At 47.8% G+C, this 14,939-nt stretch overlaps 1 protein-coding gene across 1 annotated transcript in view; it reads right to left on the bottom strand.

Moving 5' to 3' along the window:
- The window catches only part of PSTPIP2 (proline-serine-threonine phosphatase interacting protein 2), a gene marked incomplete at its 3' end in the record, with an annotated part of 79,607 nt that extends 64,900 nt beyond the window's left edge, over positions 1–14,707 (bottom strand). The window contains exon 1 of the mRNA XM_080714306.1: positions 14,672–14,707. Coding sequence (XP_080570432.1) covers positions 14,672–14,704 — 33 coding nt within the window. The 5' untranslated portion in view covers positions 14,705–14,707. The remainder of the gene's footprint in view (positions 1–14,671) is intronic.
- Positions 14,708–14,939: the final 232 nt, after the last annotated feature.

The raw sequence follows: 14,939 nt of genomic DNA, 5'->3' as shown, positions 1-14,939 counted from the left end.
CTGTGAAGACACCACACCATTGACATTGATCCATCACCCACAACGCCACGCCATCTTTGGAGCATAATGAGGACGGCGTTATCATCTGAGGCACATTTTATAGTCCCAGAACTGGGCTTGCAGAGCTCATTATCCTCCCTGCACAACAGGAAGCGCAAGTCCAGGGCGGCCGGCTTGGCGGCTGGGCATGGCATTCACACACGCTGAGAGGAACAGTGCATAGACCTCAAGTGGCGCCGAGCCGAGGACCAGGAGGACCGCGGCTGCCTTGGGTTGGTGGCCTCTTCCTCCCCGCTTCCTCTTCTCTCTGAATCCATAGTAATTCCCTCCTGAATGGCTGCAGTCTTTGCACGCTCAGAATGTCTCTGGGGCCCTGGTCTTTCCAGGCTTCCAGCTCCCTCATCTGAAACCCCACCCGCAGGACTCATTCCTGGCCCTCTGAGAGCAGACGGGCTCCAGGCCTGCTGAGCCCTTTGGCCCTGGGGCTCTGCATTTTAGATTCTATAGGAAGGGGCCACCAGTTCACAGTCTTGACTCTACAACTCATCTTCTCCTTTTGACTAAGAGTTGGACACCTGGGAGGAGCACAGAAAGTCCCTCACCCACAGATGCCCTCCCACACTGCCCATGGGGGTCAGTGCCAGCCCATGCCTGCCAGGGAGACCTGACAACATCACTGTCGACCACTCCCATGACCAGGAATCAGATGGAATCCTGCTTGAATAAATGGACATTAATATTAGACAAGCTGATGAGGAAGCCTGAGCCTGGGAAAGAGCCCACAGGACCACTCCCTGGTGACCAGACATCCGCGGCAGTGCTGGCAAAGGCCAGATGCAAATGCTTTTTATTCCTCAGAGATCTGGCTCTCCTGATGGTGAAACTGTTTGATAACCAAAGATATATCCTGAGAGCAGATTCCCAGATATGGGGCCACTAAGGTTTGGAACACTGAAGAGAATGAGATTCCTGTATTTCCAAGATCTTCAGATATTTGTAATTACTTATGAACCCCTCACTTCCAATAGCTGTTCTGGGAAGCTGAGACAGGAGCTGAGACAGGTTTGAGGCCAGCCTCTGCAACTTATCAAGGCCCTCAGCAACTTAGTGAGATCCCATTTCAAAATAAAAAATAAAGTAAGTAGCCAGGAATGGTGGTGAATGGCTGTAATCCCAGGACTTGGAATCTGAGACAAGAATATCACAAATTTAGCTGGGCGTGGTGGCGCACGCTTGTAATCCCCACGCTTGGAAGGCTGAGACAGGAGGATCGCGCAGGTTCGAAGCCAGCCTCAGCTACTTAGTGAGGCTCTCAGCGACTGAGACCCTGTTTCCAAATAAAATATATTAAAAAAAAAAAGGTCTGGGAGTATAGCCCGGAGGTAGAAAGCCTCTGGGTTCCACTCCCAGTACCACCAAAAAAAGAATATCACAGACTTAAGGCCAGGCTCAGCTACTTAGTGAAGCATTTTAGTGAAACCTTGCTTCAAAATAAAGAATAAAAAATAGGGCTGGGGTGTAGCTCCGAGGTAGAATGCCCCTGGGCTCCATTCCCCAGTACTGCAAAATAAATGAATAAATAAATAAAGATTGAGAATTAGTTGAACACAGCCACTGTCAACAGCTGATCTGGCAATTAAAACAGTTACTGAAGTGCCTAATGAGTGGGTAGTATAGACAGTGAGGATACGCTAGACAAAGGATGATTCAAATGCCAGGTGGGATAGAATGGAATGGCTGAAGATTTCATCACACTCCCCAGAGTGAGGCACAATTTTGTGTGTCTGTGTGTGCGGGGGTAACTGGGGATTTGTGTGTGCATGTGTGTTACTGTGGATATATGTGTGTGTATGTGTGTGTGTGTTACAGAGGTGCTCTACCACCATTTATTTATTCATTTAGTACGAGATTGAATCCAGGGGCATTGTACCTCTGAGCTACATCCAAGCTCCATATATGTATGTATGTATATATGTATTTAATTTTTTTTTTTTTAGAGATAGGGTCGTTTCTTGCTAAGTTGCTGAGGCTGATCTTGAACTTGTGGTCGTCCTGTCTCAGCTTTCTAAGTACTGGGATTACTGGCGTGTGCCACTGTGCCGCCACAATTGTGCGCGATCTTAACTTATGAATTGCTTATTTCTAAAATTTTCCGTTTAGTGTTTTGGACAGCAGTTGAACATGAGTAACTGAAGCCTCATAAAGAGAAACCGTGGACAAGGGGGAAGCTACTGTAGTACCTTCAAATAGGAACAGAGACTGAGTACTCTGGGGCAAGAGCAGAGAGGGAAGGCCAAGGCACTGCAGCGTGCATCCGCCATTCTGCAAAACCAAGCCCCAAATCCCACTGGGATCCTGCCCTTTAGAGGGCATGACCGCCAGCTCGGGCAGGGGTTTCAGACTGCTTACCCTAAATTGCTTATTCAAATATTTCCTTTGGCCTCATACCACGCCATACCCTCCCTGCAAGGCATTTCACACAGATGTCCCCACCTCGTTTCGTGCCCAGTGCCATTTTGGACTTTGTACGGACTGGTACCCCATAGCGCACACCCACCAGACTTGCCTCATAATCTTGCCATGCTAAGCCACTTTTTACCCTGGTGGGGAATAGATCACCCTGTTTCTCTTAGTGTCACACATTTGCGTTTGCCCCTTTACCCACATATAGGTCCCTGAGAGTGGACATCACTCTTCTCCTGACTTTGCAGGTCCCTGCAGATGTCTGACTTCTGCAAACCTTGAGCGCTCACACTCAAAAGGCAATCAAGCTTTGAGCAAAACTCTGGCTGCAGAAAAGGTCAAAGAAAAATAGTTGAATATTTGTCAAACTTTCAGCATGTGGAAGAATTTTTTAAACCTTGATGCGTTATAAATGAAATTACAGAAATTAGATTAGTATAATAAAGTTGACTGAACATAAAAAGTGTCTCTAAAATACATAAACATACCCCGGCGTGGTAGTACATGCGTATAACCCCAGTATTTGGGAGGCTGAGACAGGAGAATTGTAGGTTTGAGGACAGCTTCAGCAAATTGTGAGAATCTCATTAATCTAGTAAGACCCTGTTTCAAAAATAAAAATAAAATAGGGCTCGGGGTATAGCTCTGAGGTAGAATGCCCCTGAGTTCAATCTTCGGTGCCATAAAACAAAACAAAATATATGCACTTATTTGAGTAAAATCATCATTTTTAGCCAGGCATGGTGGTGTACACTTGTAATCCCAGTACTTGGGGAGCTAAAACAGGAGGGTTGCAGGTTCAAGGCCAGCCTCAGCAGTTTAGGGAGGCTCTCAGCAACTTAGCAAGAACGTGTTTCCAAGTAAAAAATAAAATAGGGCCAGAGACGTGGCCTGGAGGTGGGAAGCCCTGAGTTCCATCTCTAGTACCACAAAAACAAACAAAAAAAAAATCATTTTACAAACAAGGAAACAAAGCTCGGGAAGTTTGAGTAATTTAACAGGGGCACATCCCTCAGCTTGCAGGAAGCTAAACTGGAATTCAAACCCGGGAATGTTCAACTCTCCAAACTTGAGTGATAGGCTGGGCTGGGAATGTAGCTCAATGGTAAAGATTTTGCCTCGCATAAGCAAGGTCATGGGTTTGATCCCCAGTATCAAAAATAAAATGCTTGAGAGAAGACCACTGCCCTTCACTGCCTTGCACTCGTACTGTTCAGGGATGAGAGTAAGAAAGAAATACGCTTTGCCCTTGTCTAGGCTGCTGTTGTTTGGGGTTTTCTGTTACTCCATCTAAGCCTAATCCTATTTATACAGAAGGCAAGTGAGCTTTCACGGACTAGGATCTGGTTTCTTGATGGAATAGAAGCAAGATCACCGAACAGAGTACATGGGGGCTGGGAGGAGAGGGGTTTCGAATGGAAAAGGTATGAAGTTACCACGGTGGAAAGGGAGAAAATGACCTTACTGGAGAAAGAGCAACACAGCTGGGTAATGACAAGTTGTGCCCTGGATTTCCAAGAATAGGCAATCTAAATTTTAAATGCTTCACAGGAATATTGTACATCATAACATTATTTATCATGGAAAATTGCTAATTACATACATACATGCCAAACAGAAAGAGAATGGTTGTATCATCGATACTTTAAAATAGTTGTTAGGAAAAGTAGATGGCAATATATAAACAAAGTTATAATATCTTAATTTAGTGAAATACAAAGTAATAATACATACACTGCGATTACAACTCTCCAGAGAGAAAACTATTGGAAAAAGTACCAAGTTACTAATATAATATTAATTTTCTTAATATTATATCTGTTATAAACTATTACTTTAATCCAGGCTTGGTGGCCCATGCCTGCACTTGTGAGGCTGAGATAGGAGGATCACAGGTTTGAGGCCAGTTTCAGCAACTTACCCTAAACCCAACCCTGACCCACAGCAAACTTAGCAAAACCTTGTTTCAAAATAAAAAATAAATAGGGCTGGGAGGTAGAATGCCCTGGGTTCAATCCTCAGTACCAAAAAAAAAAAAGGTAGAAAAAACTACTATTTAAAATTTTTATGTGAAATTCATCTTTTATCTGTGTACTGGGGATTGAACCCAGATAAGTTCTACCACGGACCTATACCCTCAGCCTGAAAATAATTTGTGTGTGTGTGTGTGTGTGTGTGTGTGTGTGTGTGTGTGTGTTTGTCTTGCAGTATTGGGGATTGAACTCAGGAGCATTCTACCTCTCAGCTGTATCCCCAGTTCGTTCTTTCTTCCTTCCTTCTTTCTTTCTTTCTTTCTTTCTTTCTTTCTTTCTTTCTTTCTTTCTTTCTAATTTATATTTTTACTTTGAGGGTCCCCTTAAGTTGCCAAAACTGTCCTCAAACTTGGGATCTTCCTGCCTCAGCCTCCTGAGAAGTGGAAATATTACTGGTGTGCCCCACTGAATTTGTATCTTAAAGATGAGACCCCGCCAGCCCTCACGGCTGGTGCTCGGTGCTTCCTAGAGTCTTGCTGAGCTGACCTGCCCGCAGTCTCACAGGGAAGAGCACAGCGATCCTCTCTTCAGCCACTGTGTTTTCTCTGTTGGGTACAAGGTTTCTCATGAGGGGTCGGCCCAGCTGTGTGTGCTTGCCCTTATGTGGGTGCTGTGTCCTGCCTGAGGATGGGGCCCAAGCCCATCCTTGACAGAGTCATCCCGAGGACAGGATGACCTGCCAGACATACCGGCACACGCTTCTTGCTGAAGAGAGTGCGAGGACAGAGCATTGACGTGGACGCGTGGCCTCCCCTTGAGGTCACACATGTGGCTTCCTTGGGCCATTTATTCATTCTGTTGTATTTCTGAGTGCTCCACGGCAGGCCCTATGCTCAGTGCAGAATAAGTTTGCTAAATGAGCCCGGCACGCCGCACGAAGCTTACAATCTGACGGGAAGCAGATATTAAAGAAACAATTAGAATACCATGAATGGATTCCATGGGGACAGAGGAGTGGCAAGCTAATCGCTTAGTTGGAAGCAATAATTCATTATTTGGTAATTAAACTAGGGATGTAGGGCAAGATGGATGATTTGTGCAGACGGGCAGTGGAGGCTGGGTCAGGTAGACCTATTCAGACATTTGGGGTTCAAGTGCAGTGGGAAGCCATCAGAGAAATTTAAACGGGAAAACGTGACCTATGTATGTTTTGTTTTGTTGTTGTTGTTTTCAGATCTGGGGATAAAACCCAGGGCATTCGACTCTGAGCTACACCCCCTACCCTGTTTTTTATTCTTTATTTTGAAACCGGGTCTTACTAAATTGCGGAGGGCCTCACTAAGTAACTGAGGATGTCCGCTAACCGCGATCCTCCTGTCTCAGCCTCCCTAATGCTGGGATTACAAGCATGCGCCACCACACCCGGCAACCTATTTACGTTTTTAAGAGCCTTCTAAGGAAGGCATGATGGTGCACACCTGTAATCCCAGTACTTGGGAAGCTGAGACAGAAGGATCGCAGGTTCAAGACCAGCTGCAGCAATTTGGCAAGGTCCTATTTCAAAATAAATAGGATTAGTATGTGACTCAGAGGTCAAATGCCCCTGGATTCATTCCTCAGTACTAAAAAAATTAAATTTAATGTAAAAAAAAACAAATTCTAGGTGATATGGGATCTGTATAAGGCATAAAAAGGGGAAAGTCCAGGACAACAGCTGAGCAGCAGGCCTCAAAAACAGCCAATCAAGGCTGGAAAAGGGACTGGGGCTCCAGAAAGGAGGTCTTTATAGGAAGGTGTGGATTTTTTTTTCCAGTAATGGGGATTGAGCCCAGGGACACATTACTTCTGAGCTACATCCCCAGTCTGATTTTATTCTTTATTTTGAAACAGGGTCTCACTAAGTTGCAGAAGACCTCACTAAGTAGCTGAGGCTGACCATAAACCCCGGATTCTCCTGTCTCAGCCTCCCAAGTACTGGAATTACAAGAGCGCACCACCACGCCCGGCTACGGATGTGGATTTTTAAAAACACCTCACATGCTAAAGTATTTAAAAAGATAGAGAGCTGGGCATGGTGGTACGTACCTGTAATCCCAGTACTTGGGAGGCTGAGTCAGGAAGATTGCAGGTTCGAGGCCTGCCTCACCAGCTTAGTGAGAACTTTAGCAACTAAGCAAGGCCCTGTTTCAAAATAAAAAAATAAAACAGGACAGCCAGGCGTGGTGGTGCACGCTTGTAATCCCTGCATTTGGGAGGCTGAGACTGGAGGATTGCGGTCTGCAGACAGCCTCAGCTACTTAGGCCCTTTGCAACTCAGTGAGACCCTGTTTCCAAATAAAGAATAAAAAATAGGGCTGAAGGTGTAGCTCAGAGGTAGAATGCCCCTGGGTTTCACACCATGTACCGAAATAAAATAAAATGCAATACATAAGCCTGGGGTCATAGGGGAAGTGGGAAGAGAGATGAAGCTTCAAATAAAGGTTCAGATGAAACAAGATTAAGAACTTTGACAATTACGTTAAAGATACCTCTCCCTCTGGCTGCGCTGAAGAATGACTTGGGAAGGGAGAGTTGCCTGATGACTTCACCTTGCCTTTTGCTACTAGACAAAATAATACAAAGGAACCCTCCTGGTGTGTGTGTGTGTGTGTGTGTGTGTGTGTGTGTGTGTGTGTGTGTGTTGGGGGTGGGCAAGTACTGGGGTTTGAACCCAAGGCATTCTACCTCTGAGCTACCTGTTGTTTATTTTGAAACAGAGTCTCGCTAAGTTGCATAGGGCCTTGTGTTGCTGAGGTTGGCCAGGAGCCTATGATCCTCCTGCCTCAGCCTCGCAGGTACTGGGATTACAAGTATATACCACCACTCCCGGCCCCATGGTGTGTTTCTAAGAAATAGATCCAAGAGAGAATACTAAAAAATTAGAGAAACAGCATAAATGCTGTGTAAATAGCACACAAAGTCATCATGGAGTGGTTGTTGTGTTAACTTATTTTCTTCTCTATATCTAAGGGGTATGTGTGTGTGTGTGTGTGTGTGTGTGTGTGTGTGTGTGTGTGTGTGTGTGTGGTGCTGGGGATGGAACCCAGGGGCTTTCTACCTCCAGGCTACACTCCCAGACCTATTTTATATTTTATTTGGAAACCGGGCTTCACTAAATTGCTGAGAACCTGACTCAGTAGTTGAGGCTGGCTTCGAACCTGTGCGATCCTCTTGTCACAGCCTCACAAGCGCTGGGATTACAAGCGTGCACCCCCACCCCCGGCTTCTCTTCTCCATAGCTAATTGTGGATGTGTGTTGCTGGGGATTGAACTCAGGAGTATTCTACCTCTGAGCTAACCCCTAGCCCTTTCATATTTATTTATTTACCTACTTACTTACTTATTTACTTTTTATTTATTTTTCAGTACTGGGGATTGAACCCAGGGACATTCTACCTCTGAGCTACACCTCCAGCTCTATTTTATTCTCTATTTTTATTTATTTATTTATTTATTTATTTATTTATTTTTGGTGGTACTGGGGTTCCTGGAAACCCTTCTACCTCCGGGCTACACTCCCAGACCTATTTTATATTTTTATTTGGAAACAGGGTTTCATAAGCCAGCGCAGCTGGCTTCCAACCTGCACAATCCTCCGGTCTCCGCCTCCCAAGCGTGAGGATTACAAGCGTGCGCCACCACGCCCGGCGTATTCTCTATTTTGAAACAGGGTCCCACTAAGTTGTGGAGGGCATCACTAAGTAGCTGAGGCTGGCCTCAAACCTGCAATCCTTCTGTCTCAGCCTCCCAAGTCCTGAGATTTCAGGGGTGTGCTACTGACCTGGCTTCTTCTCCATCATTGGGGGGAGGGGCAGGTGCTCACACTGACCTAGAGCACCCTGTAGCGAAAGCTCATTGAGTAAGTAGATGCCGGTTGTGGTGACAGCACCAACTCCAGCCCCAGGAATGTACGGTGCTAATCAGGTCAAAGGTGGGAGCAGAGGGGCAGCCCCTAGGCTGAGCTCAAGGGAATGAACTAGCTCAGTCAAGCCCAAGATTTGCCCTGGTCAATCCCCAGGCAGGAAGAGGAGCCCTGTCCACTGCAGGGGCCTGCCACAAAGACCACTGGTCTGGACCTTGTGCCTGGGGACAGGAAGGCTGTCCAGGAACACGTTGGACCTTGCACCCAAATGGGGCACCTAGAAACCCCCTGGGTGAGAGGACACTGCTCTCGTCTATTTTTTCTGGAACAGGTTCTACCATCACCTGTGCATGCCCACGTCCGAAAGGAACTTGTGTCTGGGCACACCCGCATCTGAAGAGCTCTATGTCAGATCACACCAAAGAAGAGAATTTTTTTTTTCTTCACTTTGGCTCAGTCCTTTACTGGAACTCTGGAAACCACGTCTCTGGTCGTTGTCTTATTCCAATGAGGAATCATCAAAATGAACAGAGATAAATTACACAGCACTGCTCAACCAACCAGTCACAAAGAAGGTGCACGGAGGAAGGGTAGGAAAGAAAAGGGGCCCTAAGGTCTGCACTGATATCAGGCAAACTAGGCTGGGGCTGGGGCTGATCCTACTTTTTTTTTTTTTTTTTTGCAGGTCTGGGAATGGAACCCAGGGGCATTCAACCTCCAACCTACACCCCCTGCCCTATTTTTTATTCTTTATTTTGAAACTGGGTCTCACTGAGTTGCAGAGGGCCTCACTAAGTAGTTGAGGCTGTCCACGAACTGCAATCCTCCTGTCTCAGCCTCCCGAATGCTGGGATTACAAGCGTGCACCACCACGCCTGGCTAAGACAGTTTGGGTTTTTTTGTTTTTTGTTTTGTGGTACTGGGGGTGGAACCCAGAGGCTTTCTACCTCCGGGCTATACTTCCAGACCTATTTTTATATTTTATTTGGAAACAGGGTCTCACTGAGTTGCTGAGAGCCTTAATAAGTAGCTGAGGCTGGCTTAGAACCTATGCGATCCTCCTGTCTCAGCCTCCCAAGCGCAGGAATTACAAACGCGCGCCACCACGCCCGGCTGATCCTACTTTTAAAGAATACTGATTATGGTCTTCTGAAATAGATCCACCAAAACGTTTCTTTAAATAAACACTTTCATGGAGCACTCAAATAAAATATTAGTTAAGTATGTGTCAACTTACACCTTTTCAGGAACATGTACTTAGTTTACCGGGGCCTCTCAACTTCCCTGGCACGTTCCTCTCTCGGGCCTGGATGGCTCTTTCTTGGTTGTATTCCTGCCTCTCTTCTGTCCTCTTGCTCCTCCTCCCCAAACCCAGGCACTCACCAGCAGTGCTTCTTTTTGGACTTCTTACCTCTTCATTCTTTCTCTGAGTGACTGTCCCCTACTTCTTTTCATTGCCACCTGTGCTGATGCTAACAACAGCTAACAATTACGAACACTCACTACATATGAGCACTCTACTAAACCCTGTGGTTTTATCCCCACAAGAGTCCTGTGAGGTAGATATGCTGTTATCATCCCCATTTTTATGCATAAAAAATGGAGGGTTTCAGGGGATTAAGTAACCTGCCCAAGGCGCCCAGCTAGTAAGGGGCAGAGCCCCTGCCGACAGCTACTGCTGCTCCTAACTTCATACAGTTCCATGAACTTTCTGCTGGACACCCCTTCCAAGGGATGGCGCCATCTCTACCGCCCCTCAAGTCCATTCTCTCACCCAGCAGACATAAGGCAGTATTCACTGACATGTTTGTACTGGTTGTTAAAATATTAAAATACAAGCCGGGCATGGTGGCGCATGCTTGTAATCCCCGCGCTTGGGAGGCAGAGACAGGAGGATCGCACAGGTTCAAAGCCAGCGGTGCGCTGGCTTAGAAGACCCTGTTTCCAAATAAAACTGTAAAAAAAAAATAGGTCTGGGAGTGTAGCCCGGAGGTAGAAGGGCTTCCAGGAACCCCAGTACCACCAAAAAAAAAAAAAAAAAAAAAAATTTAAAATACAAGCCGGATGTGGTGGCACATGCTTGCAATCCCAGTACTTGAGACAGGAAGATCGCAGGTTCGAGGACAGCCTCAGCAAGTAGTAAGATGCACTATCAACCTAGTGAAACCCTGTTTCCAAATAAAAATAAAAAAGGTCTGGGGACATAGTTTGGAGGGAGAATGCCCCTGAACAACTCAATCCCCAGTAACACACACACACACACACACACACACACACACACACACTTCCAAACCCTGCTGCCTGGCACCCTGTCCTCTCCCCAGGACCACCCTGCTCCATCAAGACCCCCTCCCCATATCAAGCGAGCCTGGCATGGTGCTAAGGGGTGGGGCTGGGGCGGAAGGGAGCTTTACATTTTCCTGGCTGTTGGTCTTTTGCAGATGTTAAACCTGGCTAAATATTGTTCATATCATTTCTGCCTCCTCTTCCTTCAGTCCCCATAAAACAGTTCCTCCTACTGACTTCCTTATTTTAGGGGCCCTCACCTCATTCTCCAGTTCCCTTTCCACAGAGCTGGGTCCAGCCCTCTTTTTCTCTGTTCTGCTCTTCACCTTCAGTTGACTTTCCTGAGGTGCAGTCTCCACCTCTTTAATCTCTCTAATACCCCACCCCAATCTCCTTCCCTCCATGGTCTCTCCCCTGGAACAGATCCTTCCACCTCTTGCCCTTTTCCCTCGGCCCCTGCTGGGTGTTCATACCTCCCAGCCCCTTCCTTCTCCAAGTTCTTGAAGTCAGGTGTTCAAAGCCAAGAACTTTCCTCCCCATGAGACATCCACCTTCTAACCAATTTGGCTAAAGGTACCATTACCCTGCAAACATCAGTGCCTTATGCAGAGAAGCATTTCATAAATATTTATTAACCCTAGTAAACCAATGCCCACTTGCGTTTCCGAAGCTTTCTACCTTATCCAATCACAATCTTCTCATCCCTGAAACAGGAACATTATAGTCATTACCTCTATCAGCAGCCTCGCCTCCCCTACACTTGAGAACGTGAAAGCCCAGTGGGCAGCCTTTAGGCCTCCAGCAGCTTCCCTCTGCCCCCTTTCTCCCAAGTCCTGACTGACCATGTCTTCTCTGCCTGACCCCTGGGCACCTGGAGACTTAGCTGATGGCTTACACAAGCCTCCACCTTCTCCAGGGGACTCGTGGTTAGTGTTGGAGTCAAATGATGGCTTGTCATCCACCTTGGCAGTGCCAAAGAGGCCATGCAGACAGCTACAGCAAGGCACTCTTGCTCTGTGTCATCCTGGCTGAAGCTGAGAAGTCAGTGCACGCAGAGCCTGTCCACTAGCTGTCAGCTCTGGGGCCTTGGAATGTTTCTTAACCTCTCTGCTCGTCAGTTTTCTCGTCTGTAAAATGGAATAGTAAACCCCCAGGGGTAGCTGTAAGGCTTAACTGAGTAGTACTGTATTTAAATGCTTACGGCGGTGCTTGAGAGTCTTTTTTCAGTAACCAGAGTGACTGTTTTTATTATTTGGCATAATTGGCCACAGGAAATAAGGAATAGAAGATAGATAACCTTTGTGAACCGTCTCAGGATCTCAGGTAACTTCTGAAAGTATAAACCCAGAGAGTTCTCTCCCCAGGACCTTCACCCAACCTCTAACTCTCAACCCTGATCTCATTCTGTCCCTACCTGAGCCTCTTCCGAAAGCATGCGTAGGGAGTACTACTGCAGCCAGGGGGGCTCAGAATGGAGGCTGCAAGACGCTAGGGAGATCAGCAGAGACTCCTCAGACAAACGGAAATGGATCACCATGTGACCCAGCTACACCACTCCTGGGTGTCTTTCCAAAGGGACTGAAAGCAGAGAACTACAGTAACATATGCATACCCATGTTCATAGCAGCACCATTCACAACAGCCAAACTATGGAACCAGCCTCGATGTCCATCAACAGATGAAGGGGTTACAAAATTATGGGAAACACACACAATGGAATTCTACTCAGCAATCAAGAACAAAATAATGTCATTGGCAGGAGAATGGATGGGTCTGGAGAACATTATGTTAAGTGAGAGTAGTCAGTCACAGAGAGTGAAGGGTCCTACGTTTTCTCTCATATGCAAAAGCTCGGGGGTAATTGGGACAGCAGAGGGACTTCAGATAATGGAGGAGAATCTCCAGAGGAGCCAGGGAGGTGGTCTAGGGGAAGGGGGAGGGAGAGGGAATATCAATGCGGGAATCTCTTCCACTGCCATTATATACACGTGTGAGAACACCAATGCCAATCTTAATCTCTGTATGGGGAAGAGGGAAGGAGAGGGAGCTGGGAAAAGCCGAGGGCTGTGTGCAGACGTGTCACCACCGCTAGGAACTACATTATGAAGTGACACTATAATGCACCAATAAAAGCATATATTAAAAAAAGAACAGAAGCTGCAGCTCTCCTCTCTCCAAGTCACATATCCTACTGGCCTTCAGACCCATCTGACTCACTCAAAAAGCAGTTGGTGAGGACCCACTGTGCGCCAGCCTGTGCAAGGGGCAGTGGCGCTGAGGACATCGTCCCTGATCACAAATGCTGGTTTGCTGGAGACCACCAAATCTGTTAACTGGCAAGTGCTGGATGAATGAACAGACATGAGTCATGTGTGCAGGGCCCACGGGTGCAGTCAAGAAAGGCTTCCCCTGAGTCGGGCACGGTGGTGCACGCCTGTAAGCTCAGTACCTGGAAGGCTGAGACAGGAGGATAGCAGGTCAAGACCACCCTCAAAAATTTAATATGTGTTGTGTTTTGTAAGAAAAACTAATAAAATTAAAGTAACCAGACAAAACAAATATTAGCAAAACCGTCAGCAACTTAGCAAGACCTTGTTTCAAAAAAATAAATAAATAAAAAGGATGGAGATGTAGCTCAGCAGTAGAATGCCCCTGCATTCAATCTCTGGAAACAAAAGAGGAAGGAAGAAGGAAGAAAAGAAGGAAGGAAGGAAGGAAGGAAGGAAGGAAGGAAGGAAGGAAAAGAAAAAGGCTTCCTGAAAGAAGTGGCACTGGGCTGAGATCTGAAAACTGAGTATCACACTTTGAGGCAGGACAGGCAAGTGTGCTCTGCTTTTTCTGACAGTGCCCATGAAGGATCCCAAAGTACTACATTCTTTTTCTTTTTTTTTTTTTTTAGGTCTAGGGATGGAACCCAGAGGCATTCGACCTCCAAGCTACAACCCCTGCCATATTTTTTTATTCTTTATTTTGAAACAGGGTCTCACTAAGTTGCAGAGGGCCTCACTACGTAGCCGAGACTGACCACGAACCTGGATCCTCCAGTCTCAGCCTCCCAAATGCTGGGATTACAAGTGTGCGCCACCACGCGAGGCTCCAAAGCCCTAGATTCTGCTGAAAGAATCTCCAGGCCTCCTGTGAGGGCCAGCTGTGAGGTTGTTGACACTCTGTGACCTGCCTCAGCCCTTGGACTAATTGTGGGCAGTGCCTCAGGTAGACCTCAAAAATTCCAGTAAATGGGATTGCTCAAGACAGTTCCAGTGAATGGGATCGCTCAAGACAGGGCCTAAACTTTGTCCCTGAGGAGAGAGACATCCTGCTTTCTCCACCCTGCAACCCACCTTGGGCAAAGGGGTAGGGTCCCGAGTAAGGAGCTGGGCCCCTTGGGATGAGGATCCTTCCTCTGAATTAGGGGACACGGACAATTAAGAAGTACCCGGGGAGTGCAGGTAGGAGGGGGGGAGAAAAAGGGCAGGAAGACCTGCTGCCTACAATCTGGGCCGACTTTAAGGGGCCTAGCTGCCCCCCACTGACTCCTGGGGTCTTATACACACCTTGGCCTCCTTACAATCCCCTACCGGATGGGGAGGAATCCCAGAAAATAGGGCTCACAGACAGGACAAAGCCCCAGCAAAGAACCCCTCTGGGCTACATGTTTCCAGGAAAAGATCCACCGGAGGGCGACTGGCTCAGCCTAGTGAAGCCCCCCAGCCCCCACCCCCAGGTGCTCCTCGGCCTCTCAGCTCCGACCGGTTGCTCCCTTTAGGGCTCAGTTTTTTTCTGCGAGGTGAAGTGGAACGTCGTGATCTAAGGTGTCTGGGCTATGCCTGTCCTCGGCAATGCCTCCTGGGGCACAAGGTGGGCCTGGAGGGGTGGGGGTGGGGTAGAGGGCCGGGTAAGAGAGGGGAGGGCACCGTCGTCCGCTCTGGGTCTGGCCCTGGGGCAGCAGGACTGGGCTCCGCGGAGCCCCGGTGCACGGTCACCCCGCTCGCTGCGCCGCTGGGCGCTCAGCCAAGATCTGACGCGGCTGTCAGCCCCGAAGACTTACCCAAAAGTTTCCCTTGAACAGCGAGCCCGTCATGCCGGCGCGGGGCGGTGGGTGCGGAGAGGAGCCGAGCAGCACGCAGCGCCGCCGAAGTCAGAAGCCCGAGTGTCGCCGCCCGCCGACAGGCGCAACTTCAGAGCGGGGTGGCCGCCCCGGGTCCTAAGCCACGCCCGATTCCGCCGCCCGACTCCGCGCCCCGCCCTGCCCCTGACGGTGCACACCCAGAAGGGACCCCCGCGCCAAGACACCATGTACAATCATCAGTACATTC

The sequence above is a fragment of the Muscardinus avellanarius genome (genome assembly GCF_963383645.1).
Source record: "Muscardinus avellanarius genome assembly, chromosome: 17".
NCBI lineage: Eukaryota > Metazoa > Chordata > Mammalia > Rodentia > Gliridae > Muscardinus > Muscardinus avellanarius.
The sequence above is the reverse complement of the archived record's forward strand: the minus strand, read 5'-3'. Positions and strand labels throughout refer to the sequence as shown.